At 35.1% G+C, this 26,468-nt stretch overlaps 1 protein-coding gene, 1 long non-coding RNA gene and 1 pseudogene across 2 annotated transcripts in view; 1 reads left to right on the top strand and 2 right to left on the bottom strand.

Moving 5' to 3' along the window:
• The window catches only part of LOC125779763 (uncharacterized), a 55,813-nt gene extending 34,377 nt beyond the window's left edge, over positions 1–21,436 (top strand). The window contains exons 4-5 of the mRNA XM_049461035.1: positions 19,642–19,814; positions 21,110–21,436. Coding sequence (XP_049316992.1) covers positions 19,642–19,814; positions 21,110–21,436 — 500 coding nt within the window. The remainder of the gene's footprint in view (positions 1–19,641; positions 19,815–21,109) is intronic.
• On the bottom strand, positions 17,386–17,584 carry LOC125779897 (small nucleolar RNA U3; annotated as a pseudogene).
• Positions 21,437–21,519: 83 nt separating the features above from the next.
• On the bottom strand, positions 21,520–23,754 carry LOC125779638 (uncharacterized). Its single transcript, XR_007423424.1, has 3 exons — positions 21,916–23,754; positions 21,753–21,858; positions 21,520–21,696 (listed from the first exon to the last, which is right to left on the bottom strand). It is a non-coding gene; the product is annotated as an uncharacterized LOC125779638 (long non-coding RNA).
• Positions 23,755–26,468: the final 2,714 nt, after the last annotated feature.

Below are 26,468 nucleotides of genomic sequence, written 5' to 3'. Positions count from 1 at the left end.
CATTTTCTATAAAGCAAAGTTCATATTCGTACACTATTTAAAGTCTTTTCTTCTTTACTGGCGTAGACACCGCTTACGCGATTATAGCCGAGTCAACAACAGCGCGCCAGTCGTTTCTTCTCTTCGCTACGTGGCGCCAATTGGATATTCCAAGCGAAGCCAGGTCCTTCTCCACTTGGTCCTTCCAACGGAGTGGAGGTCTTCCTCTTCCTCTGCTTCCCCCGGCGGGTACAGCGTCGAATACTTTCAGAGCTGGAGTGTTTTCGTCCATTCGGACAACATGACCTAGCCAGCGTAGCCGCTGTCTTTTAATTCGCTGAACTATGTCAATGTCGTCGTATATCTCGTACAGCTCATCGTTCCATCGAATGCGATATTCGCCGTGGCCAACGCGCAAAATTTGAACAAATGCTTATGATTTGAAATATGTATAATTTTTGTATTTATGAGCTGTATTAAACTTTGACATAAAGATATAAGAGGTATCCTGTGTCCTTACCCTAGTTCTAAGCAACCTCTCCACCAATTTTCAGTGAACTCGGTTCAGCCGTTCTTGACTTATAAATGGTGTAACTAACAACAACTTTCTTTTATATATATACATACTAGCTGGCCCCGCAGCCGTTGTCCTGCGTGAAATTATGTGTTTTGAAATGAAAAGAAAGTTGAATTTATCATTTCATTTTTTTTTTTCAATGTAACGCAGCTTGATAAACAAAAATTTTTGGTTTCTGTTCCGGTGTACAGAAAAGATGGCTTTCCAACTCGTGTGCACGCCACGTATATCTAGCCGTGTGAAAAACATAGAATTTCCAAACTTATTGCACACACTATGCGACTATCCTTGTGTCCTGTTGAGTGTCATCTCAAATGCAATTTTCGCTGGAAACTGAAATGGCAAATCGTTGGAACTCAAAGAAATTCGTTGAATCAAGCATTCAGCCCTTTGTATTCGATAGCTGCGTCACAATCAGTCGGGTTCCATTACATAGTTTCGGCGCTTGCAGATTGCAAAACATAATAACGACAGATCAAACTTTGAGACGCAAATGATGCGGTGGCATACCAAGCCTCTCCAAAGAATTTAGAAACTCCACTGGATAATTCACGGCGACGTCTTCAATGGAAAGACGATCGGTCGATTTGTATAAGCGCAAGTCTTCGGGAATTTGACTTTGAATCTTCCAGTTTAAGTCAAGAACATCTGTATTTTTTGGCAGTTAATATTGCGTGTGCATTTAAGGAATCATAGTTAAGATAATTTGGCCAATGTCCGAAGATTGGTGATGAGTTCATCTTTCGTGAATTGATAAACCGCAGATGGAATTGATATCAAACCACCGGAAGCATCAACCGGAATTGACCCATTTCCAATTTTTAGCGAATACGATGTAAAATGTCTTCGACAATGTCATTTTTGTTCGTATCTCATAATTGACGCGGATTTAAAGGCTGATATGGTGAAATGATTATCGCGAAAAGTGTGGGAACTTCAGTGGCATTCGAAGTAGCTATCGCATCGTCCAACATTTGTTTCCACTGATTATCGTGTTCCAGCAATTGTAATTGCACACACCATACCATTCACAGTACGCAATACGCCGCGTACATTAATCAGTAGCAACCGAAGGTAGAAGCAATCATCGTTTTTTGGGTGGGTTGTGTAAATTCATCCTAATGCATTAGTTGAGAACACACCTGAATGTCCATCTACTGTTCGGTCTTGCTTTCAGCGTAACTATTTCTTCGACGATGCATTCCATGAATGCAAGGTATTTTCAAACAGAGCAATGTTCTCGTAAGCGGATCACTGACGAAAGTTGAGAAAAAAACTCGTCAATGTTAGTTTTGTTGTTGGCGGTGTTACCACCGGCTGTAATGTATTCTCTGGGCTGAAATAAACTCTTTGGCCAATCTCCATATTAACTGCGAGACACACAACAATCGGAAACCGTTCATGAATTGCAAAAGTAAATATCCTACAAAGCGCTTTATTGCAGTTCACGTATGGACCGTATCGTTTAAGACCATTAAGCGCCATGTTGCTTCCCTTGGTGACGTACTTACAAACGTATTTTATAGATTACACCAAACTGCAATAGTAAACATTGATATGAGTTTAGAATGTGAATTAGACAACAGTGGAGAATATAGTACGATCCATATGTTGTCAACTTCGATATTCACTACTCTAAGTTGTATGGTCGTCTGATGAGCTACGACGATGGAGTGGATATCCATCATTTCCAGTTTGCGATTCCGAAAGAAAAGCAAGCGGATAGTGTTTCGTGCATTTATTGTTAGACATATAAACCGAAAAGGGATTGTAGTGTCCGCAAGGTCCATGAACCATATTGCTTTCCACCACTTCATATAATACTGGATCTTTCACACGTAAAGTTTTCACTGAATAATTTTCAATTGTTCAATTCACAACCTGTCGTTAAGCATCGTAAATCGTAATAGTAATAATTTTTCTCTTGAATAGCCGGAATAAAAAAGCAAGCGATCGAGACTGAACTATTCAAATAATTTCCAAATCAAAATATTGAAAAACAAAACAGAAATTGAAAAAAAATGTATTTGGAAAAAAGTTACTTTTTGGAATTATCCAATTTGCCGACTTTTCATGAAAAGTATAAGATGTTTTTATTTCTAAACCTTCCTTAATCCACAACGAACAACCTCTTAAAATTTCATCAATATTGGTTCAGCCGTTCTCTTAGCGTTACTAACGAACAAACATTCATTCGTTTGTATGAGAAAAAGAAAAGGACTGTTTTTAGGGGTTTTCCGGCAATTATTCGAATAATCCCTGAACCTAAACGAATATTTTAAAAAAAGAATTATCAAATTTCGTTCAGTCGTATTAAAGTTATGAGCGTACATACATTTTGGCGATTCATTTTTACATACATACATACATATTTATATAGACGAAGATGTAAGGTTGTTTTTATTGTTTTTTTTTTTTTTTGAAGAAATGAAATATTGAAATGATTCCTACAAACATGAATTTTGAACAAATGCTTATGATTTGAAATATAATTTTTGTATTTATGAGTTGTATTAAATTTTGACATAAAGAGATAAAAAGTATCCTATGTCCGTCTCCTGGCTCTAAGCTACCTCCCTACCAATTTTCAGCCAAATCTGTTCTGCCGTTCTTGAGTTATAAGTGATGTAACTAACACGACTTTCTTTTATATATATAGATATATAAATATATATATATAAATAATGGTTCATGTTAATATTTTAATGTGTTATTGTTTACAAAGCATAAATACTTATTTTACTGCATATGTTTTCCACTAAAGTATGCATTCGATTATAAATCATATTTACTTAAATGCTGACTAAAGTTAATAACCTCATAGCTTAATAAGTTGTTTAGATTTTCGGGTGTAACCGAACATTTTATTATCTAATACATTTAGTTGTGGACAAAATTTTATATTATAAATGTTTTAAAGAGTTTAACATTATTATTCGACGACATCGTGAAAGACTCACTAGATTTTGTGTTGCGTTAGCGAAAATTACATTGAAGCCATCTTTAAATGGTATACTATATGTATGTACCAGAGTCCTGCACGAGTAATTAAAAAAGTAACATGTTAGCAAGCGGCGATGCCGATGCGGCGAGTACACGCTACGTAACGGTACTTTGGCATCGTGGGCATCGGCATCGAGGGTATCGGCATCGCGGGCATCGCCGATTACTAACATGTTACCAGTGGTCGGCATTTCTTAGAACAATTGTGGAAACTAACTTCACACGTACGCTTACGCGTTCAGTCGTTGTCGAGCCAGCAACGAATTAACATCATGTAAAACTATAACGCAAAACCAAATATGCCCTGCTAGAAATATTTTATGTTCCTAAATGCCTTTCGTGCCATGCAATGCCATTTATGTTCCAAGTCTTTTAAAGATAATAGGGAATATATCCTTAAAATACATTTTGTTAATTTTCATTATTTTATAATTAATAAATTCTAATTCCAATTTCTCACTGGGCTACTCTTTTTGCTTTGTTGTCCAACGGGACTGTGTGCACGTTATGCTTGTGTTGGTTATTCTAGCGTCAACTGATCGCAAAATTCTGCTTTGTTTGCCTACGAAGTTGAATACAGTTACACAATCGGGCTTTCACAGACACTTGTCGCGACATGTTGGCGCATAGGCCGTGGACAACGCTGTGTTACTCAATTAGTATTGTGCGCGAAGAAAAGAAGTGGCATTTTCACATTAGCAAAGTTTTTGCATTTGTGCTTTTATTTAAATCTATATAATGGAAATTTTGCAACGTATTAAAAGTGGTGTTTATAAAATTAGTGATGCATCGGGTTCAAGTGACATCTGGAAGTTTTACAATAAAATTTTATTTTTAATTCGTTGCTTATTTTAATCGAAAATAACGAAATATATTTAATTTATTTTTATTTATTGAATTAATTTATGTTGTGTTATGTTATGTTATATTGAATTAATTTATGTTTAAATGAAGAGAATTTTATTAATTTTTTCTTAATATACGGTAAATACAAAAGAAAAATCACAAGAATTTGCTTTTATGTTTGTATTTCGTTTCATTTGCCATTGACGATACCAGATAGTAATCGTACGATGCCACGATGCCGCGATGCCGATGCGCAATGTTACCTTCGCATCGTGGTAATCGTCAGAAGTGTTATTTAGTAACGTAATCGTACGATGCCTACCTAAATCGTGCAGGCCTCTGGTATGTACATACATACATACATGTACTTACATATATCTATATATGAGATAACCACACCAAAGATTTTATTATATTAGTTGATGTGATTATTTTCTGTTTTTAATCCCACTCATCTTGGATTAAAAATTAGAAATCCCAACGTCGAGATTAAGAAATTAATTGATTTACAAAATCAATAAAAAATGTAGATTGCTTATTTAACTATTCCATTATATTGTTATCATGTTTAATGATATCCTTGACAAAAAAGAGCGAGCGAAGTCGCCGGTTTAGACTAGTATATAAATAAATAGGGTGTATCAAAGCAGGTATATAACGAACGACATAAGGCCAAAAATGCTAGAAAAACTAGTACAAAATTTTGGTCTTCAAAAGTTGTGTAATTTGATTAATTTTTTTGTATTTGAAACTAAATTTCACTTTTGATCTTTATAATATATGTACATATAAAGTAATTGAATTTGTGTGCAAAAGAATGCACATTGTAAAAGCACTTTCTGCAGCCCTTTCATTTATTAGTGCTGCGTAATTTTATTTCAAAATATTTTGAAATTGATCTTCAGATGATGATTCTACTCAGAAAGTATACTACTGGGTTGGATACCTCAATGGTAAGGCTTTAATAGATATATTGGACTTGGGCGATCTTAGCTCTGTTGATTACATGCTCTAATGGTCCTTTTTCGAAGGTTGCTAGAACTCAAGAACGCATTGTAATAAAATCGACTAATTATAACAGTTCAAGCATGCATAACGTGCAAACTTGTGGAAATTGGTATGAAACGAAAAAAAAAATCGAATATAAACTCTTACATATACATTAGAGTGTGCCATTCTGAGGCAACCTTTATTTTTCAACTGAAAAACAGGCTCAAAACTTTCGAAAATGTGTAAAAAAAAGTCACTCAAAAGATGAGCTCTTAATATTAATATGTATTAAGAAGTGCCTATTTCAAATTTTCTGTTTTCCATATAAATTACATGGAAAAAAATCATTTTTTTTTGTGGTGGTTGTTGTGCAGAGGTTTTATATGTGCCCCGATGGCTGCCAGTAGGGATGGTAAACTCGATCCCGATTCTACTCGAGAATCGAGTTTTCTCGTAAAATAATCGATTTTTCGAATGTCAAGAACCGATTCTTAATCCACTTCGACTACTGAAAATCGATTTTTAAAAATCGATTATTTTACGAGAAAACTCGATTTTCGAGTAGAATTGGAATCGAGTTTACCATCCCTACTGGCAGCTATCGGGGCACAATAACCACCACAAAAAAAAATGATTTTTTTCCATCTAATTTATATGGAAAACAGAAAATTTGAAATAGGCACCTCTTAATATTAATATTAATATTAATATTAAGAGGTCATCTTTTGAGTAACTTTTTTTTTTAACATTTTCGAAAGTTTTGAGCCTGTTTTTCAGTTGAAAAAAAAGGTTGCCTCAGAATGACACACCCTAATATACATACTATATAGATGTACACTTTATTTATTCTTTTATATCCGTCCGCGAAATGTCTTGCGAAACTAAAATATTCCTGCACGCGATTGTCGCTAAACGGCACTTAAATGCACTATTGCACAAAAAGGGTTAAAATAATAGTATGTAATATTGAAAATAATAACAAAAGGATAATGTGTTCAAAGACATTTTATGCTAAAATAAAAACAGTTGTAACCGAAATTCATTCAAAAACACTCGTACAGGCACATCTGTATGTACTTACAAACATATGTATCTATGGACTTGTGTCACTGTTTTCACAACACACACATACGTTTCACCATTCATGTAAAAGTCACACAAGTAGTATAACAGTAAATAAAAAAAAAACTGATTAAACGGCAGGCAACGGCTGATGTAGGAGCATACGTGCACGCATACTATCTATCCGAATGGGAAAAAGGATTGGAATTAATAATGAACTAAAAAAAAAGTTATGAAAAAGGGTGCAAACGATACTTAATGCATGCGCACGGTACATCGAAGATATGAAGATCGGTGTGTCACCACAATATTTTTCTTTGCGGTTTTGACTCCCGTTTACTTCAGAAGTATATTTTTGTCAAAAATATTACTAAACACAGAGTCATTAACTTGGTGTCATGGACGATGTTTGGTCTCGAGATTTGTCGTATTTATCGACATAGTAATAGCTAAACGAATGGGAGACTATAGCCTTATTAAAGACTTACAAAACTTATTTTCAAAATTTCCAGGAAGGCAGTAGAAAACAGTAGTGATATACAATATTAGCTCGAAAGAGGGATTAAACAGTTCTATACAATATGCGTTGTACGAAACGACATCATTTAGAGGCAATTATTGTATTTTAGATGTTGAACAAAAAGTGTTTGGAGTTAATTTCTGTCCCAAAACCTAGTTAGTCCAATGAATCAGGTGGGGCCAATTATGGTAATTTTATTTTATCACCAGCACAACATAATCCTGCAAACTCATCGCTGCATATTGAAGCTTTCAATTTTATTTTCCCGTACACGCTACTGTTGTGACCTATGTCCCCGAACTCGTTCCATTTTATGCTTGACCACTGCATACGGTTAGTCACTTAAGTAAGTATACACTACATATATCTGCATTATTTTTGCACTAGATTTCTTAAATAACACAAAATATAAGAAAAATGTATTTTATTCACTTGAATGAAACATAAATATAATACTCAATTCAAAAACGCGTACAAAATGGCAGAAAATACAAAAATTTTACCAATTAAAAAAAATTTGGTATAAATTCATATCACAAAAGTAAGTATACAAAGGCACAAATATTGAATTAATTGTAAAAATATTATTTGAAAAGTCGACTTCTAGTATTTGGTTAGATAGCCATTGGACTAAATAATGGCTTTAAGACGTGAAGGCATTGGTTTCACCAAATTTGTGTTTACTGCTTGTGGTATTTTATTCCATTCTTCCTGGAGCGCACTTTTTAATTTTTCCTTGCTTCGTATCGAATATTTACTTATTTGCCGCTTTAGATGTTCCCATAAATGTTCAATGGGGTTTGTATCCGGTGATTGGGATGGTGTTTTAAGTTGTTTTTTCATATTGTATCCTGCTGGAAGATGAATGACTCCTCCAGCCCCAATTTAATCGCGCTTTGCTTCAAATTATTTTTTAAAATGTTAAGGTAACCGTATCGGTCCATAATAGTTTCCATAAATACCAGATTGCCTACCCCATTTGCCGCCATACATCCCCATACCATCACCGACTCACCATAATGCTTAACCGTCCCGGTCATATTAACAGGATTCAGCTCTTTGTTAGCTTTCCTCCATACTTTTTCGCGACCATCGGATCCACTTATACAAAATTTGGACTCATCTCAAAATATAACGTTGTTCCAAAACGTTTGGTCACACTTTTCATGATTTTTTGCAAATGATATCCGTTTACATCGATTGACCCTGCTCACGAAGGGCTTCTTCCTAACATTACGTCCATGGTAACCAGCATTATACAGGACTCGGCGAATAGTTTGAGTACTACACTGCCTCCCATATTCTTTTTTGACTTCAGCTTTTAACTTTGGGGCATTTTTTTGGGATTTTCTTTGATTTTACGAACAATCAGGCTACTTTCCCTGTCACTGAATACCCGTGGGCGTCCGAAGCGACGCTTATTATTTGTTTTGCCAGTACTTTTGTACTTGTTTACAATCTTTTGAATTGTAGCAACACTTTTATCAACTATACGAGCGATTTCGCGCAAAGATTTGTGGTATTTTATAATTAATTTTTGTAAGTCATCAGAGAGCTCTTTTCCTCTTCGTGCCATTGCCGCAAATTGTTCAGTAATTTAAAGAAAAATGTGGAATTCTTTAATAATATTCTTAACAGTGTCCTTTTTGTTTAAATTGATTGAACTTTTTAAATTTAAAATTATGCTATCGCGTTATGTTCACCAAACAATTGTATGATGTATACTAACTTTTGTGATATTATTTTCACTCGACTCAACTAATAAGCGATGTGGATCTAACGGTATCAACATTTTACAGCTATATTTCTGTTGATGTTAAAGCGAGCATTGGCACACATGCTTTGTGTAAAAACGTGCCATTAGCATATTGGGAAACACTTTAATTTTAATTATCTTCAAAAATAAAGACGGTGTATACTTACTTAAGTGACTAACTGTATATTTGTAGTTATTGGGATAATAAAACAAAATAAAATTTATTTAAAATATTAATTAAATTAATCCCTCGTAGGGAGTAGTGGGCCATTTTTTATTTTTGTTTTTGCTTATAAACTAACATTTCATGTAAAACTCACATAAGTAATTTGTTGCAATAAAAAATTGCTTATTCGAGTCATTAGCCTTATCAATTGGGTTTAAAACTACTGCTTGTTCAATTACTAAATGTCTAGAGGCCGCTAATATCGTACGGTTATAGCCGCAACATAACTTAAGTAAAACGATACTCTAATATTTTATAAATTTTAAAATAATACAATGTAAATTTTCGAACTGATCTTATACCTACTGCCCCTCAATGCGTTAAATAAGCATTATTCATATTAGTTTAACTTATTTGATTAATCGGCTAAAGCAGTAAATGCACCTGCATATTTGTATGTACAATATGTACGATGTCTCGAAGCAAGCACAATTAATCTCCTATGCAAGGCAGTTCGGTCAATCAAAGTGTTCCAACCCCTGTTACACTCTTTCGTGCAGCAATTCAACTATCTATTTATACATATTCCACTTAAGAAGAAACATGAAAATAGCGCACTAACCACCCACTCGCGGGTGTACATACAAGTACAAACATGCATAACAAAGAATTAGGAGACGCAATGCGCGAAATTGTAATGTCCGGGGTGTGACAAGGAGAATTTGGTCAAGTTTAGCAAGAATAACAAAAAAATTCAAAATTGAATGGGCAGTTATTTTCTTAAAATCAAAATTAGAATTTTACTTTTGTGCCATATTCACATCCCATTCCATACTTTTTTATTTGTTATTTTTTGCCCCCGCACCCCAGTTGTACTCTTTGGGTTCAATGTCGGCAGAAGTGTGGTGGTAGAGGTTACTAAGACTGCGTTGAAGACATAAATATTTCATATAAAAATTATACATACATATAAAATGATTTGAAGCAGAGAAGATAGAAACGATTATAAGAAAAAGGCAGACCGAAGCCAGCAAGATGTAGATACACATCTTGCGTCAAGAGAGTTCGTATTTGGATGTCCTTTCATTTTAGACCTCATTTATCTTTTTGTTCTTTTTTAAGGCTTCTCCATAAATAATTTGATATATTTTTTTGATATGTGTTACTTTGCTGCTCTCTGGTGTCCTTTTTATGTTCATATAGCGGACTGTTTTGATTGCAAAGAAAAGGTCAACCGCGCTTCACTGAAGGTAAATTTTTTATGTTTGTAGGACTATGGCCTAACATTGAGTGGTGTGGGTTAATTATATTGAAAAAATTATGACGATGGCTGAAAATTACTTGAGCAAACAAACAATTTTCTTCGACTGGAGTGTCATTTGGACAGTTGGAAAGAATTTTGGGGTTTGGTCAGGTTGGCATAGAGTGATAGAAGTTCCAATAGTTGTATTATAATATGTATGTGTTCGTAATTCTACAATTCTTAACTTATTTTTTAAAATCTATGTCGTACCCTTCAAAGAAATGTCCCTTGGACTCAATACACTTGTGCCAACATTTTTTTGAATAATCGAAACAATTGTTAAAGTCTATTTCCGGAATAGCTTACAATGCGCGTAGAGTTCAATATCTTCAATAGACTCAAAATGGCTTCCCCGGAGCGATCGGACCTAAATCAGGCGAATACGGTACACCAGTATGTGACGGTGTATTAACGTCGTGCAAAAACTAAGATTTACCGGCCGACAATTCTGGCCTCTTTTTACAAATAGCTTCGCGCAAACAACACATAGCATTTGACAGTTTGGCCGGTCGGAGGAAATTTAGAGCGCACCTCACCTCGATAATCGAAGAAAACTGTTAATATAATATTGATATTGATTTGCCACGATATTCTGCATGTTTACAGGTCGCAAGCATAGATCCAAGACTCATCGCCAGTAATAGTACTATTCATTACATCCTGGTAGTTAGAAAGCATTGTTCACTGACGTTAACGCTACACTGTTTCTCGAAAAAGTTTACTGATTTAGGAACCAATCGTGCTTTCACTTTTCTTAGGCCCAAATTATTTTTCAAAATGGTTTTAATTGATCCTTCCGATATTCCAACGATGCCAGATGACTGCTAATCGCCGATTTTCAAGTACCATACCCGTTATTTTATTTGACGTGTTGTTCATCAGTTGATTTTGATGGCTCTTTGAATAATTTGTACTTAACAAACACACTTGTTTTCGACAAATAATTATCACCGAAGGCCTTTTTCAACATTCGTTTCGGCACCAGAAATTCGATTCCGTATACAATATTTAATGGGACTTCTTTGTTGAATAATTTCACTGATCGTAAAAATTGCCGAATTGACTTTATGTACTTCAGAAAGACAAGATAAGACAAACACTAAAGATTATTTGGATATGACGTTTGGCGTCAATGTCACTGGCGGTCATATCAACCTCAAAAAAAATATTCCGAAAAATGGGTTTTTGCGCGAAAGTCTCACTAGTTTTTGCGCACAGTAGGAGCAGAGGCATTAAAAAGCTTATAACTTTAAGCGAATGCGAAATGAATTTCTTTCACACATTGGATATAATTTTTTACATCAAATGTATAATATGAATTAATAAAAAGAAGTTAAGGGTATACCTTTGTCTTTCTCTGATTTGTATGGAGAAGATACAGTATCGGACAAAATAATAGCAATTAGAGCGAAGTCCTAGATTTTTTTGTCTTACTATGCCTTTATTGACGATTATGCGGAACTTCTAAAAAAAAAATGTCCATAAAGTTCAAAATTCACAAGCCAACAATTTCACGAATACTTTCGAGCTTTATTAGAAACAAAATTGTATCATTAGTGCATCGTGGAGGTCGACCCAGAAAAACTGATGAAAAAACTGAAAGCTCAATTATAAGAGAGGTAAAAAAATGTCCATTTAAAAGCGATCCGCAATTGGTCAAGCTCCTTTACCAATCTGCTCAAGAACGGTCGCTCGTCGCCTGAATGACTCTGATTTACGCGGTTACCAACCAGTGAAGAAACCGCAGTTCGCTAAAAATCATATAGAATGGCCGTTCGTTTTAGTGATGAGTCCAAATTTAATTTGGTAGGAAGGGATGGTGTATGTTACGTTCGACGCCCATGAAACAAGCGTCTTAAAAATTCCTATTGTCTAAAAACGGTCAAATGTAGTTGCTACGTTATCGTCTGGGGATGCTTTTCTGCTTTTGGTTTGAGGCCATTTCATCGTATTAATGGTACCATGGTTCGTTTAGAGATACATTACAGAATCGGTAATTTTGCCACATGCTTAATGGGAAATGCCACTTAAGTGGGTTTTCCAATAAAACAACGACCCCACGCATACGGCAAAGGTCCTAAAATTATGGTTCCAAGGAATAAAGTGGATCCAATAGAGTAGCCTCCACAGTCTCCAGACCTTAATCCCGTAGAGAATTGTTGGGAAATTGTGTAAAAAAGAATTGATCGCAGTAATGTGGCAAATATTGGGTTGTCAGAAAGGTCTTGCGGTATTTTTATTGAATCAATTCTTGTGGCACCCATACATCGAGCTTCTTAGTGACTCCAAGCTTCTACAAATGGTTTATAACGGTTTGATGACTACTATGCCGGTCTTTTTCGACCAATTCAGTGATTTTATCGCAATTTTCGACGACAGTCCTTCCGGAGCGTGGCGCATCTTCGACCACCTCTACACCAGAACGAAATCGTTGTGCGGTGGAAATAGAAACAAATTTTATTGGCGGCTTGAGATGCATGTTTGCCTTTATCGTAGTAGTACTGTAAAATATGCCGTATTTTCTCTTTATTTTGCTCCATGTTTGCGACGCTGTAGCTCACGAACGACTTAAAAGAAACGACAATCAATCAAACTCGTGTTAGCGCGTGAAATGAGCTTTCCAAAAAGGTATAGCATGACCCGATGCGATGAATAAAACTAGAACTACGCGCTTTCAGCGCCAACTAGCGAAAATACCGCAAGACTTTTTTGACAACCAATACTTATCAGTTTTTTCAAAGAGCCCAGGATGCATGGAGAAATATACCCCAAACCATATACTTAGATAACGTTATAGCTTCAATGCCACGGCTAATGGGTCTGCAACAAAATACTAAGTTTTTATTTTATTAAAAATAATGTGCCGTTTTCTTTGAGATACAATTGTTTTGTCTTATTAAATATACATAGATTATTGTTTGTGTAATCAACAGTATTTTCATTATCATATTTCAGTTGCAAATGTTTTGTCCGACACTGTATGCACGGAAGCACTGATAACGCAAAGAGTCATTAACAAGAACAATGAGAAAGAAAATAGTGATTCCGAAAAATACCCGGTGTATGTTATCGTTAGTATACCCTGATCAAATAATTATATGTGCAATACTGCAACTTTAATTATCTTTAAAATGAACAATGGAAGAATGTGGATTTTTTCTTGACTGTTATAATTAAAAGAAATAAACATTAAACAACAAAATTATTCTATACTTCCTAATTAAACAAAAATAATAGTTTCCGAAATTTCCTTATAAAATATTTATATTTGTAAAAAATAATTGTATTACGAGTACATATCGTTTTATTTGTAAACGGAATAGTATTGATTTTTTAATAAAGGGTTGTGTTACCTATATGTATTTTACCAATTTGGTATTGAAGTCACCAGTTTTTTTTAGCACGGGCATATCAGTTTTGCCCCATTCGGTCAATATTACATATTTTAGTTGCTTAATATTGTCATATTGCTTAGAAGATGTAAACATTTTGCATGAAAGAATTTTTTGGATTGATTTCTGTACTTAAGGCAGGCAACTCCTGTAATACATTTTCCGAGAGTTAAAGAACGCCTTTGTCTTCTTCGCTACGTGGATCGGTGCATTGTTTTGGTGGAAAATCCATTCATTACCATGAAAATTCAAAGCTTTCGTTTACGAACAAATTAATGTAGATATTTGCATTCATTTTACCTAGCACAAAGCGTATTTTGGTTTTGCCTTTGGAAGAAAATGCTGCCCCTACCATGAGCGATCCATCACCACGCGTTTGTGATATGAATTCCATGCGTTTCAAATCGCTCCAATATTTATGAAGACCATCTGGTCCGTCAAAAATAAATTTATTTTCGACACTGGTTTGAGTTCTTCATCCAAAAATTTATATTTTTTGTAAAATGTAATTTACATCTTTCTGACGTTGCTTTAGGTATGGCTTCGGCACTCGATTTTCATATTTATTTAAGGCATACATATGTACATATTTTCTTATCATTTGATGAACACGTTGTTTAGCTACATTCAGACCAAGTTCCACTTTTATTTGCCTGCAACTCATATGACTCTTACTGCTAGCCACTGAATTCGCCGTTTGCTCCTGTCATCAATGGTACATGTATGACCACTAACATCATAGTTATCTGTATTTTTCAGAAAATTTGTATTTGTGTTCTATGCCTCTTTTTAGATTAGCAATTTGGTCAACTTTCAAGCCAGATTAACTCATTCCTTTAATCAATCCACGATGACGAGCATCGTCTCATTGAGTTCCACGTGGTATTTTCCAATTAATAAAAAAAGGTGCGTGGAGTCCCTACGCGCGGATGAAGTTATACTTCATAGTGATATTCAGAAATGCATATCATTTTGTATGAAAGAAAACTAGAAAACTTAAATTCACATTTTATAAACTTATTATGCACATAAAATGAAGAATAAAGCAAAGTCTAAATGAAGGAATTTTGACTCGGAAAGTAGTTCCGTCTCTTCATTGCGGAAGAGAATATGCAGCGTAATCATCTCTCTTTTGTTCTTCGCCAATTTGGCTGCCGGATTGACTTGTGAAGATCAATTTATTGTTGGTGACATATTCATATGTGTACGCATATGTATGTTTGTGTGCTTGTGATTTATTTGTTCGGCAATGTATGCAAATATATGTACATACAAGTATATATGAATGTATGAACATGCAAGTCAATGCGCGCACATGTAATAAGTATATTGATAAGTGATGAAAATATGATTTCAATTTCTGAACGCGCACATGCGTATACATACACTCATATGAGCATGTGCAGATACACAAGATAGGATAGAAGATATACATATGTATGCCTTTTAACATCGTATACTATACAAATAAATATTTTTCTTACTAATAGAAATTAAATTTATCACAGCAATATACATAATATTGCTGTGATAAATTTAAAAATTAAAATAAAGAAAAATATTTATTTTTATAGTATACGATGTTAAAAGCAAACAATTAAAAAATTATTCTGTCGGGATTCGAACCTGTGGCACTCGTAGCATCTTGACTTTCCAAGCGCTTACCACCAACACCACCATTGACACTTAGGTTGCACTGACTTAAGTATGATTTGGTTATGCATGTAAGAAACATACTATGGTTCTAATAATTTTGTTTAAGTATAGAAATATGCTTTTGTAAAACATTTGCTTTCGCAAACATACAGAAAAAATTTGCAAACGACATAATATATGTATGTATAATTGTTTCGCATTTTGCTTCTGAATATCACCAAGAAGTATAACTTCTTCCGCGCGTAGGGACTCCACACGCACCTTTTCTTTCTTACTAATAGAAATTAAATTTATCACAGCAATATATATAATATACATATACATAATATTGCTGTGATAAATTTAATTTCTTTTAGTAAGAAAAATATTTATTTGTATAGTATACGATGTTAAAAGGCATACATATGTATATCTTCTATCCTATCTTGTGTATCTGCACATGCTCATATGAGTGTATGTATACGCATGTGCGCGTTCAGAAATTGAAATCATATTTTCATCACTTATCAATATACTTATTACATGTGCGCGCATTGACTTGCATGTTCATACATTCATATATACTTATATGTACATACATATATTTGCATACATTGCCAAACAAATAATGCACAAGCATACAAACATACATATGCGTACACATATGAATATGTCACCAACAAAAAATTGATCTTCACAAAACAATATGGCAGCCAAATTGGCGAAGAACAAGTGTAGTAAATTTTACAACAAAAACAGGCGCAAATTCCACAAGCGCAGGCGCTTCATTTATAAAAACAGAGGCCGTAACATCTCCCCGAGCATGCCTTTGCCAACAAGTCGTATTTTCGCGACGATGGCAAAAGCTAAAAATCATAAATTGCACAACTTTCTGGTGCTTCTCGTAAAAATCTGCGTCGATATGTATTCACGATCATACGTATACATTAGGGTTATTCAAAAAAAAATTTATTTGTCTTTTTTTTATTGGTACTCGGAAAAATGGGTTCCTGGACACCTCTAAGAAATCCTCTCCAAATATGAGTTTTTAATTGTAACGGGAAGGTCTTCCGCCTAACGGTTTTCTATTTTTTCTTATTATCAGATAGAAAAATTTATATCTTGCTTCCAACTACTTGAAAAAATATCTTGTTAATTAGGTTTTGTAGGAAATTGAATGCTCTAAAATATGGTCTCTTATGAGTTTTTTGTAAACCCAACCGTTTAAAAGATATTAACGGTTGAAATTTGACTATTTTTGGAAAAATTCTTTATTTCTTATTAATTTTATAACTCAATGAAAAAAAATATTATGAATAGGTTTTTGGAGAGGATTTCTTAGAGGTGCTTAGGAACCTATTTTTCACAGAACCAAACGTAAAAAAAAATTTTTTTTTTTTGATCCACCCTAATATGCATTGATGTTTGACGATGAATATCTCGTAAACGCTTAACTTAATCGAAAAATCATAGTAGACCATTTATATAGAGCAGTAAATTTCCTATGTGTTTCATCATTCATAATAATTTTTTTTCATTGAGTTATAAAATTAATAAGAAATAAAGAATTTTTCCAAAAATAGTCAAATTTCAACCGTTAATATCTTTTAAACGGTTGGGTTTACGAAAAAATCATAAGAGACCATATTTTAGAGCATTCAATTTCCTACAAAACCTAATTAACAAGATATTTTTTCAAGTAGTTGGAAGCGAGATATAAATTTTTCTATCTGATAATAAGAAAAAATAGAAAACCGTTAGGCGGAGGACCTTCCCGTTACAATTAAAAACTCATATTTGGAGATGATTTCTTAGAGGTGTCTAGGAACCCATTTCTCCGAGTACCAATAAAAAAAAACAAAAAAATTTTTTTTTTGAATCACCCTAGTATACATACATATGTACATATTTACGCATGTTTGTAGGCGAAGCTGCTACAGCGGCAAGGGGTGACAATCGGAGGTCATTACTTTACTTATGCCATAGAAATTCTATTGCTACGAATATGGAAATGATAACGAAATAATCCAAATATGCATATTTCTAAAGGTCATTAATTTTTTTGAAGAAATGAAATGATCCTGAGAAGTATAGTCTTAACTTTTTAACGGCCAACGCAGAGTATTTCAACCAAAAGGAATTTAATCATTAAAATCACCACTCAGAAGTCGTTTTATCCGTTGTAAGTGAACGATTTTCGAAGAAACATCATTTCTAATATGCCACAAGACAAAATTAGAAATGAACTTCTTAAACCTCACGCCGTCAGATAAAACGATATACCTCATCATCGCGGGTCGATTTCCAAAAATGGAAATGAAGACACACAGAAATGATTCTGTGAAGTATAGTCTTAATTTTTCAAAGGTCAGCGCAGAGTTTTTCAAACAAAAGTCACATAAAATAGTTGAGAATTCGCAGAAAAACAAAGGAAAGAAAAAGAACTATAACTTCAATAATGCACAAGCATACAAACATACATATGCGCACACATGTGAACATGTCACCAACCAAAAATTGAAACATTGTTCTACAAAAACAACAACAGCATAAGCATGGCAACATTGTGTTGTGTTGTTGTGTCGGCCGAGCTGTGCCGAAAGAAACGAACAAACGAGCGCCGATTGTCACCGCTTCGCTTGCTGCTCGAACATCTTCGCAGTCAAGGTTGCGTTAGATTCATATTGAGCAAGGTTGCGCAACTTGCATTTAACGCAACCTTTTCCGGTGTCGTATATGAAGTATAACTTCAAAAAATTAATTTATTTTTGTCGTCTTAATTCTTTATCCATGGCTTGTACCTACTTGGCGCCAGTCAGAACAAAAATGGTTCATTTTGCACATGTAAGTATGTTATACGTAAGTTGCGACTTCATTAGAAATAATGTTACCATGAATACCATGCAGGCATGAACTTATTAAATGATGTTAAACCATAAAGTAAAGTGTAATTGCAAGAATATATCGTACTTGTTAAGTTAAAGTGTAACAACTCAAAATTTCCAAATTTTAGTTTTTTGCAAAAAAATAATGTGCAGTGGTCATCTCTACCCACTGTAAAAATCGTACAGTGATTTGTCTAGTCTTTCGTTAAAAAACCGTTATGACTCTTTCTTTGTTTTCAGAATGACTCAACTAAAGAGTAACATTTTTAGTTGTCTCCAAGTGTTTTATTAAATTGGTTCGTTAGTGTATCACATAAAGTGTAACATTTTGAATTGTGCCACTTGTACATTGTACCACTATGTATATAAAAAAATTTCAGGAAAAGAGTAATAACTCAAAAATTCGTTATTTTCGTGCAAATACTAAACAAATAAAAATGAAACAACGGTTATATTATTTTTAATGATATTTTGTGCAATTACATTGTTTTTTCTTTGTAATATATTATTAATATTTACGGAAACAGTTTTTCGTCTCTACTGAAAATGTTCAAATTTTGAGTTGTTACACTTTAACTTAACAAGTGCGATATGTTTGTAAGTTAACACAACGCTTGTTACATGAATAAGTATCGACTTACAACTTCCGGCACGTGTGACCGAAATGCACCAGAAAGTGCATGGTCAGCATCTGCACTACCTGTTATGCAGAATAAGATTCGTGGAAATCAATCACGCCACGGTAATTATTTAGTTTAGAATTAAGTATAAATATTGTAATTTGGTTAAGCTAAGTTTCAGTTTTTGATTACTCAAATAAAGCTATGCTGCTAGCAAAACAGAAGCTATAGAGAAAAACAATTTTGCACATATAAAGGGTAATCAGAATCCGATGCATCGTTGTATAGGCAAAAGTGTAAATGTATTTAGCATTTTCCAATATATCGTGAGCGACTGTTTTTTTTTTTGAAGTTATACTTCTTATACGGCGCCGGAAAAGGTTGCGATAGACCTTTCATATAAAAGTAACGCAAAGTTGCGCAACCTCGCTCCATCCATATGAATGTAACGATGATTACGCTGCATATTCTCTTCCGCAACGAAGAGACGGAACTACTTTCTGAGTCAAAATTCATTCATTTAGACTTTGCTTTATTCTTAATTTTATGTGCATAATAAATTTATAAAATGTAAATTTAAATTTTCTAGTTTTCTTTCATACAAAATGATATGCATTTCTGAATATCACTAAGAAGTATAACTTCATCCGCGCGTAGGGACTCCACGCACCTTTTTTTTAATGAATGCAACCCTGTTCATTGTAAAATGGACAGCTGATTTCTAGTGGTCAAATGTGAAATAAAATATTTGGTAAATATTCTCAGTAGCAATCATGCCAAGGAAAAGCGAAAGAGAAAAAATTCTTAATTATTTGTTAGAGAATACGGCAAATGATATTCTTAATATAATAGGTAAAAGTTGGTGACTAAATATCTTTTTCTATTCATGGTTCCTTTTTTTATACAGAAGTGGACGAAGATGGTGAGGCGGTCGATAAAATTTTAGATGAGTTGGATATGAATGTTGAAGTAGTGCTTTCATGCCGGCGTAGAGTTGAGTATGAAGTCACAAAGTCACCAGTATGGCGAAATGAAATCTTGAATAAATTCGACGAAAACCCGTTCCGCCAAATGCTTCGAGTAAGCAAGGAACAATTTAACAATATATTTCACCTAATTAAGAACGATCCGGAATTCAATAAAGCACCTTCCTCGAAACAGATTCCTGTGGATTTGCAGTTAGCAATTGTACTTTATCGTCTGTGCTCCTGCGGAGAGGGTGCTGCATTGAAAAAAATTTCAACATTATTTGGTGTAGGAGATGGTGGAACTCTATCCATAATAACGAAAAGAGTTTTCAGTGCTATACTAAAGTTAAAAGATTCCTTCCTTTTTGGCCAAATGAAACAGAGCGATCAGAAATTGTACATGCTACGTATTCCGAAATGCCATTTTGCATCGGCTTTATTGATGGTACGGAGATAAAGCTAGCAGAATCGCCAGTTATCGATCCTATATCATTCTTTTTTCGTAAGCACATATACTCGTACTCTATCAAAGCCCAAATAGTTTGCGATTATCAACTCAAAATACGACACATATTGGTGGGATATGTTGGCAGTTGGCATGATGCGAAAGTATACCGCAGCAGCTCAATTTTCTTGCAAAAAGACAAATTTTTTTCGTCACAGCAGTGGTTAGGTGGTGACTCAGCCTATCCTTTGTCCGAAACTATGATAACTCCATTCCGAAGTAATGCTCGATGGCTAGACATAAATTCTCGAATTAATTTCAATTTGCGGTACAGTAAATTTCGAGTTCGAGTCGAGCAATGCTTCGGCCTATTGAAGGAGCGGTTTTGCAGTCTTAAGGAGTTCAGACCACGCCTTATAAATAAAGAAAACCACAATTTATGTTGTGATTGGTTTGTTGTGTGTTGTATATTGCACAACATACTACGAGAGGATGACAGCACAAACTACGAATATACAAATATCGATGAGGACACCACGTACACTGATGACAACGGTGAGAAAAGCGAAGATGTACAACCAAACAGAAAAGGGGAAACTAAAAGGATAGCAATACATTCATTTATGTTTGAATAAACCCTAAAAAAGTTGAATTTTGGATTACTTCATGTATTTAATTTTTATTTCATACATAGCTATTCGTTCGTCTTTTTCCATTTCCAGCCTTTTTATTTTTTCATCTTGCTCCAATTTAATTTTCTTAAGTTTTAGCTTTTCTTTTTTAATTCAATTTCAGCTTTTGATAGTTCTTGCTGCTTCTCCAACTTTTTTTTTTCAAATTGAACCTTTCTTTTTCCAACTCCATTCTGTTTTGCTGGTAAACCATCAAACAAGCCGCTGATGTTTTGGGAGCCTGCATTTTCATTTTTTTAGCCATGATTTTAACTGATTGTGGAAAATCAGCCGCAAGTGGGAGTGGTTGCTGCGAAACTGTTGGAGGTGGAACTCCTGGCAGCGAGGCTATTTATTGGCGGACATATTGTTGGTGGGGAAATTATTTGCGGTGGCGAGGCTATTTGCGGTGATATTGCTGTTGGGGAGATTATTTGCGGTGGAAATGCTGGTGGCGAGGCTATTGGCGGTGAAATTGCTGGTGGAAAAACTATTGGCGGTGAATATACTGGTGGGGAAATTGTTGAAAGCTGTGGCGCGATAAGCAGCAAGTCATTGCCCGTGTCGACAGCGCAGAAATTATTTTGCGCATTCGATTTAGCTTCGAATTTTGTTTAGGCGATTGTAATGGAGGCACATTTTCTAAATTTTTTCTGTAAAAGATTTAATCACTTATGTTCCCAAAGCACTTTCAATTCTAATTATTTACCTTCAAAACTGCCAACGCCCACATCAATTTCATCAATTCCAGCGCCAGTTGAGGTGCGATAATCATTCGCTTTTTTAAATATACTTTTTAGGTGGCGTACCTTCCACCGCAGCATCGATTCCCTTAACCACAATGCATTTTTTGTAAAAAAATTGTGCTGTGCTTGAGCCTAATACAAGTAAATAAATAAGCATTTATACATTTCAAACCTCTTAAAATGTTTACCTCAATTTCATCTGCTTCCTCCAAAAAATCCAGAAGCTTGTTGATTTCTTCCTTTGTCCATTTTTTGTTCGGTCGCTCCCTTTTCACGTTTTTATCGCTCATATTGCTGTAAATAGTTTTATTAAGTTTTAAATAGTTAATTCTTTCAAATTTCTTTTCTTACCAAAAATTTTACCTGACGCGCCAAAAATCGAAACAAATATGTATGCAAAAGAAATCAGCTGTTTGAAATGCAATACTAATTTGCACATATACAATAGGGGTTGAGTGTAGCATTTGCATAGCAGTGTTGCATTTGCAAAACACATGTAATTTGTTTTTGTTCAAGAACATGGTGCAAAAATATTTTGCACTTGCACCGAAATTTGAATTTGCAAGACCATTTGCACCAGATTATGATTACCCCTATAATTATTTGACTGAGGTGCAGAGTGCACCAACACAGCAAACACTTTCGATATATGTACATACATACATATGGATGGCGCACTCTGCACCTCAGTCAAATAACTAATCGACTTCCTTTATTTAATTTGGTTATTATTTATGTTTTTTTTTGCTTTGCGGTCCGCAATTTCCGTCCAAAGGGAATACAGACGGGGCGGCACTCCCCCGAGTAGATGGATCATTATGCAGTTAGTAAACGTGTTGCCGAATTGTAAAGTATCTCAAGAATATCGTACCATAGAGATCCGTATAATCGTGTTCAAGAAACACTCGCGGGCGTTGCATCATCAATTCAGACAAAGCCAAGAATTTCGACTAGCAACTTAACGGCGCAAGTTGGAGTTAGCAGACATTACAACGGTCATTACAACGGATAAATGATGATGACTTAAGCCTGTTTTCGTAAAAAGTTCAAATAACAAGAAGGTTAAGCTCCCTAGATTTGCATATTCGCCTGGAATTTTGCCAAAAAATGATTGAAATAGCCGAAGAGGACAATAACTTAATCAATTTGTTTGTGTCCGATGAGGCCCAATTCGATCTAAACGGAAAACAAGCAAAATTGCCGTATATACTCCTTGAAGAAAACGATGTAGCAGTAGCAGTTGAATGATCATAATAAAATTTCTTAAAATGTTCATAGTATTTTTTTAATTTTCATAAGAATTCATATGATTACCGCGTGGACACAAATAGGACAATGACCAGTTGCAACCCCAACAATTAGGGGAATTTAGGCGAAATTCTCATTGATTGACATGCGATTGCCGATAATTGGCCAGCGCTAACTAAGCTCCCGACCGAACCGTCTATCCAATGGTATCCCAGGAAAGGACATTGGGATCACCTTAATCGTTGCCGGCCATTTCGCTATGACCTGGTATCCAAACTAGTCTTATCCAGGACTAACCCGATCCGACCCGATCGAAGAGGACTCCCCCTTGTTGCGTGCCTATCAAGTGTTACAGATAAGATTGAAAATGAGGTGATTGAGATATATTTATTTAAAGATGTCATAACGAGTTCCGGCAAAACACTATTAAAGGCTTCCTCGATATCGATCCTTTTACGTGTTTCCTTAACTTAATGCTTTTTTGAGTTATGCTACTAAAATGTGCAGAACAATGTATACTGTTCACCATTACTGTAATCGTGCTGGGAAACGATCCCTCAAAATGCAACTCCTTACGTCAGTCAGAACATAACTCTGACCCATCTTCAGATCCGCAGAAGATCGGCGAATACTTGCCAGGTCTTCAGGTATCACTATAAGAGGAAAGTTACTCCTTTGTATAAATCCTTCTGCCCTTTGTTAATTTCATTTTGTCACTCTAATTGATGCAATAAATTAGCGAAAGACAGTTTTGTGTATGGAAGCTTATTCTGAAAGAACCACATCTTTCAGACCCCCAAGCACTAGCTCGCTCCTCCTCGAACAACCGTACAAGAGAGACGGAGCCATTTGGTTACTTATGTGTTGAGTAGTAATAACGGTTGATGGTAGGAATTGCAGTAATTGATTATCTTTTGTGTCTCTGCAGCCGAGGGGCCAGGCGCGAACCTTAGATCTGTGGTGTCCACGGTCTCCAATCAGGCTCACTTCCATACCTCTCTCGCCTGACTATTCTAAATATTATTGTTGTAAACTTGTATATTCACATTCCACTTACGTAAGTTATTCGATAAATAAAATTTTTTTGTCATTACTGCTGCGTAGTATGATTAATAAAATTGCACATCTGTTGTTTTCGCATGCGGATACATACATAAATACACTAACGTTAAGTGCGGTGATGCACTTTTAAACACCTGGTAACAAGAGGTACATAGGTAACTGCAGATGCAATTTATGTTGACTGCCTTCATTATTACCTGCACACTTATACATACTATACGCAAAAATATATGTACATATGGATAATATATATGTACGTATTTATCATAATGGTTTGTTGTCTTCGCTTTTGCTTTACAATTCATTATTATTGCTTATATTAAATGATCCAAAACTTTTAAAATTCGAAACTCTTCTTAGAGAGCAGTTGCGAACACATTTTATCTTATTAGGACGCATTGCCTATGCTTCACAAGTAATTTAAATACCATATGTATGTATACCTAGACGTATGTACACCTAACACTCGCAAACAGGTATAAAATAACTTACAGCGAATACATGGCGGCAAAGTTTTTGGCGAACCAGAAGGGGACCTTCTTTTTCACGCTGCATCTTGTAAGTATAAATAGCGGAAGTTCTTGAACAGACATGTGCATTTTTCTTGTGCGTATCGTCAGCATGCTTCAATGACAGTTAGTTGATACAAAGGATGAGTGTTTGCGCAAGCAATACTAACCAGTAGCCAGATAGCCGTTAGCTGAACATACTTACATATGTACATACATACTATGGTCATGGTTTTTCGATATGTGGCATTGTTTTCTTAGAAGCGATACAGCGAGCAGATGTTCTCCACAATTGTTTTCGTGTTATGGAAGCGGTTTAGAGGTGTTACCCTATTGACTCAACAAGTTAGCAGTAATAACAAGAAGAGAAGTAACGAGCAGTGGAAATGTAAGCAAAAAAAAAAATAAAAACCGATGGAACAAATAACCTGAAAATATGGGACATAAAAATTAAATTTACCCTAAAGGATCAGTGTGCTTTAGTATTTCATTTTAGAGTATGCATATAGTTCATATAAGTACATGTAAGTAGAAGTTGCAAAAAAAAAAAATAATGTAACAATATGCCAATAAAACTTCTAAAAAATTGGTATTTATAAGTCATCTGCGACCGATGAAATCGGCAAACCGTTTACTTCTTTATTGTGATCGGTACCAATTGCCAAGAACATATTGTGGTTTTTAATATTTCGCACTATCCTGGAAGTATATGTGCAGATTTTCCAGGTTATTTAATTTGTCATGATCTGTAATTTTTTTGATGTAATCAGAAATGTTAACAATTTCATCATGGAAAGAAATACGCAAGAACAGTGTTAACAAATTGTTCAATTTTACTATAAAAATTATCATTCTCCAATCGCAACTTTTCTTGCGCTTATGCTATTTTTTGGTCACAATAGTCGTCCTTCTGTGCTCACTGTTCGTCGAATTGTTGAGCGTAAATTTTCTTAAAACGATAACGGTTTTTTAAGAAAATCATTTTCTCCGATGAGGCTCACTTTCATCTGAGCGGCGCGGTAAATAAACAAAACTGTCAATTCTAGTACGAAGAAAATTCACAAATCATTCATGGGCAACCTTTACATTTACCTAATTTGACAGCTTGGTTTGGTTTTTGGTCTGGGGGTATCATAAGCCCCTATTTCTTTCGAAATGAAACTAGTGACACCGTTAATTTCAATGGAGAGCGAGATAGACCGGATCATTGAATTCGTTCCTGCAAAACTGAAAGCTATAGAAGTGATTTACCCCTATTTCTAAGGGGAGGTCACTAAAGCCTTAATTGATAAATCGTTCAACACTCTGTCTCAGCTAGACCTAATAGAACAGCAAATTGCACCCTGCTGAGACTAGTTACTTCAGGCAGCTACTCATTTAACCCAGAATGTGCGATCCTGGTTGAGAAATTATTCAGAATGAGGCAAACATAGTTTCTTGGAAAGTAGTAATGAGGAAAAAGTAACAATGCCATCTTTAAAAGGATTCTTTTTTTTTACTGGTATAGAAACCACTTACGCGGTTACAGCAGAGTTAGCAACAGCGCTCCAGTCATTTCTTCTTTTCGCAAGGTGGAGCCAATTGGGGATTCATAGCGAAGTCAGGTCCTTCACCATCTGGCCCTTCCAACGGAGTGAAGGTCTTCCTCTTCCTCTGCTTCCCCCGGCGGGTACTGCGTCAAATACTTTCAGAGCTGGCGTAACCGCTGTCTTTTAAATTGCAGAACTTGGGATACCAAATTCAGACTTCGCGGCATAAAGGCAGCTCTTTGACGTGCTGTCAAAGGCGGCTTGGAAATCGACGAAGAAGTGGTGTGTGTCGATTCTCTTTTCACGGGACTGTTCTAAGATTTGGCGCATGGTGAATATCTGGTCAGTTGTTAATTTGCCAGGTCTAAAGCCACACGTATAAGGTCCAACCAGTCTGTTAACAATCGCTTTTAATCTTTCACACAACACGCTCGATAGAATCTTCGACGCGATATTGAAAGGGTTAACCCCACGGTAGTTGGCGCAGATTGTGGGTCTCCCTTTTTGTGGATTGGGTAGAGCACCCTTAAATTTCATTCGTTGGGCATGCTTTCCG

This window comes from Bactrocera dorsalis, chromosome 6 (assembly GCF_023373825.1).
Source record: "Bactrocera dorsalis isolate Fly_Bdor chromosome 6, ASM2337382v1, whole genome shotgun sequence".
Lineage (NCBI taxonomy): Eukaryota > Metazoa > Arthropoda > Insecta > Diptera > Tephritidae > Bactrocera > Bactrocera dorsalis.
This window is presented reverse-complemented; position numbering and strand designations above follow the sequence as displayed.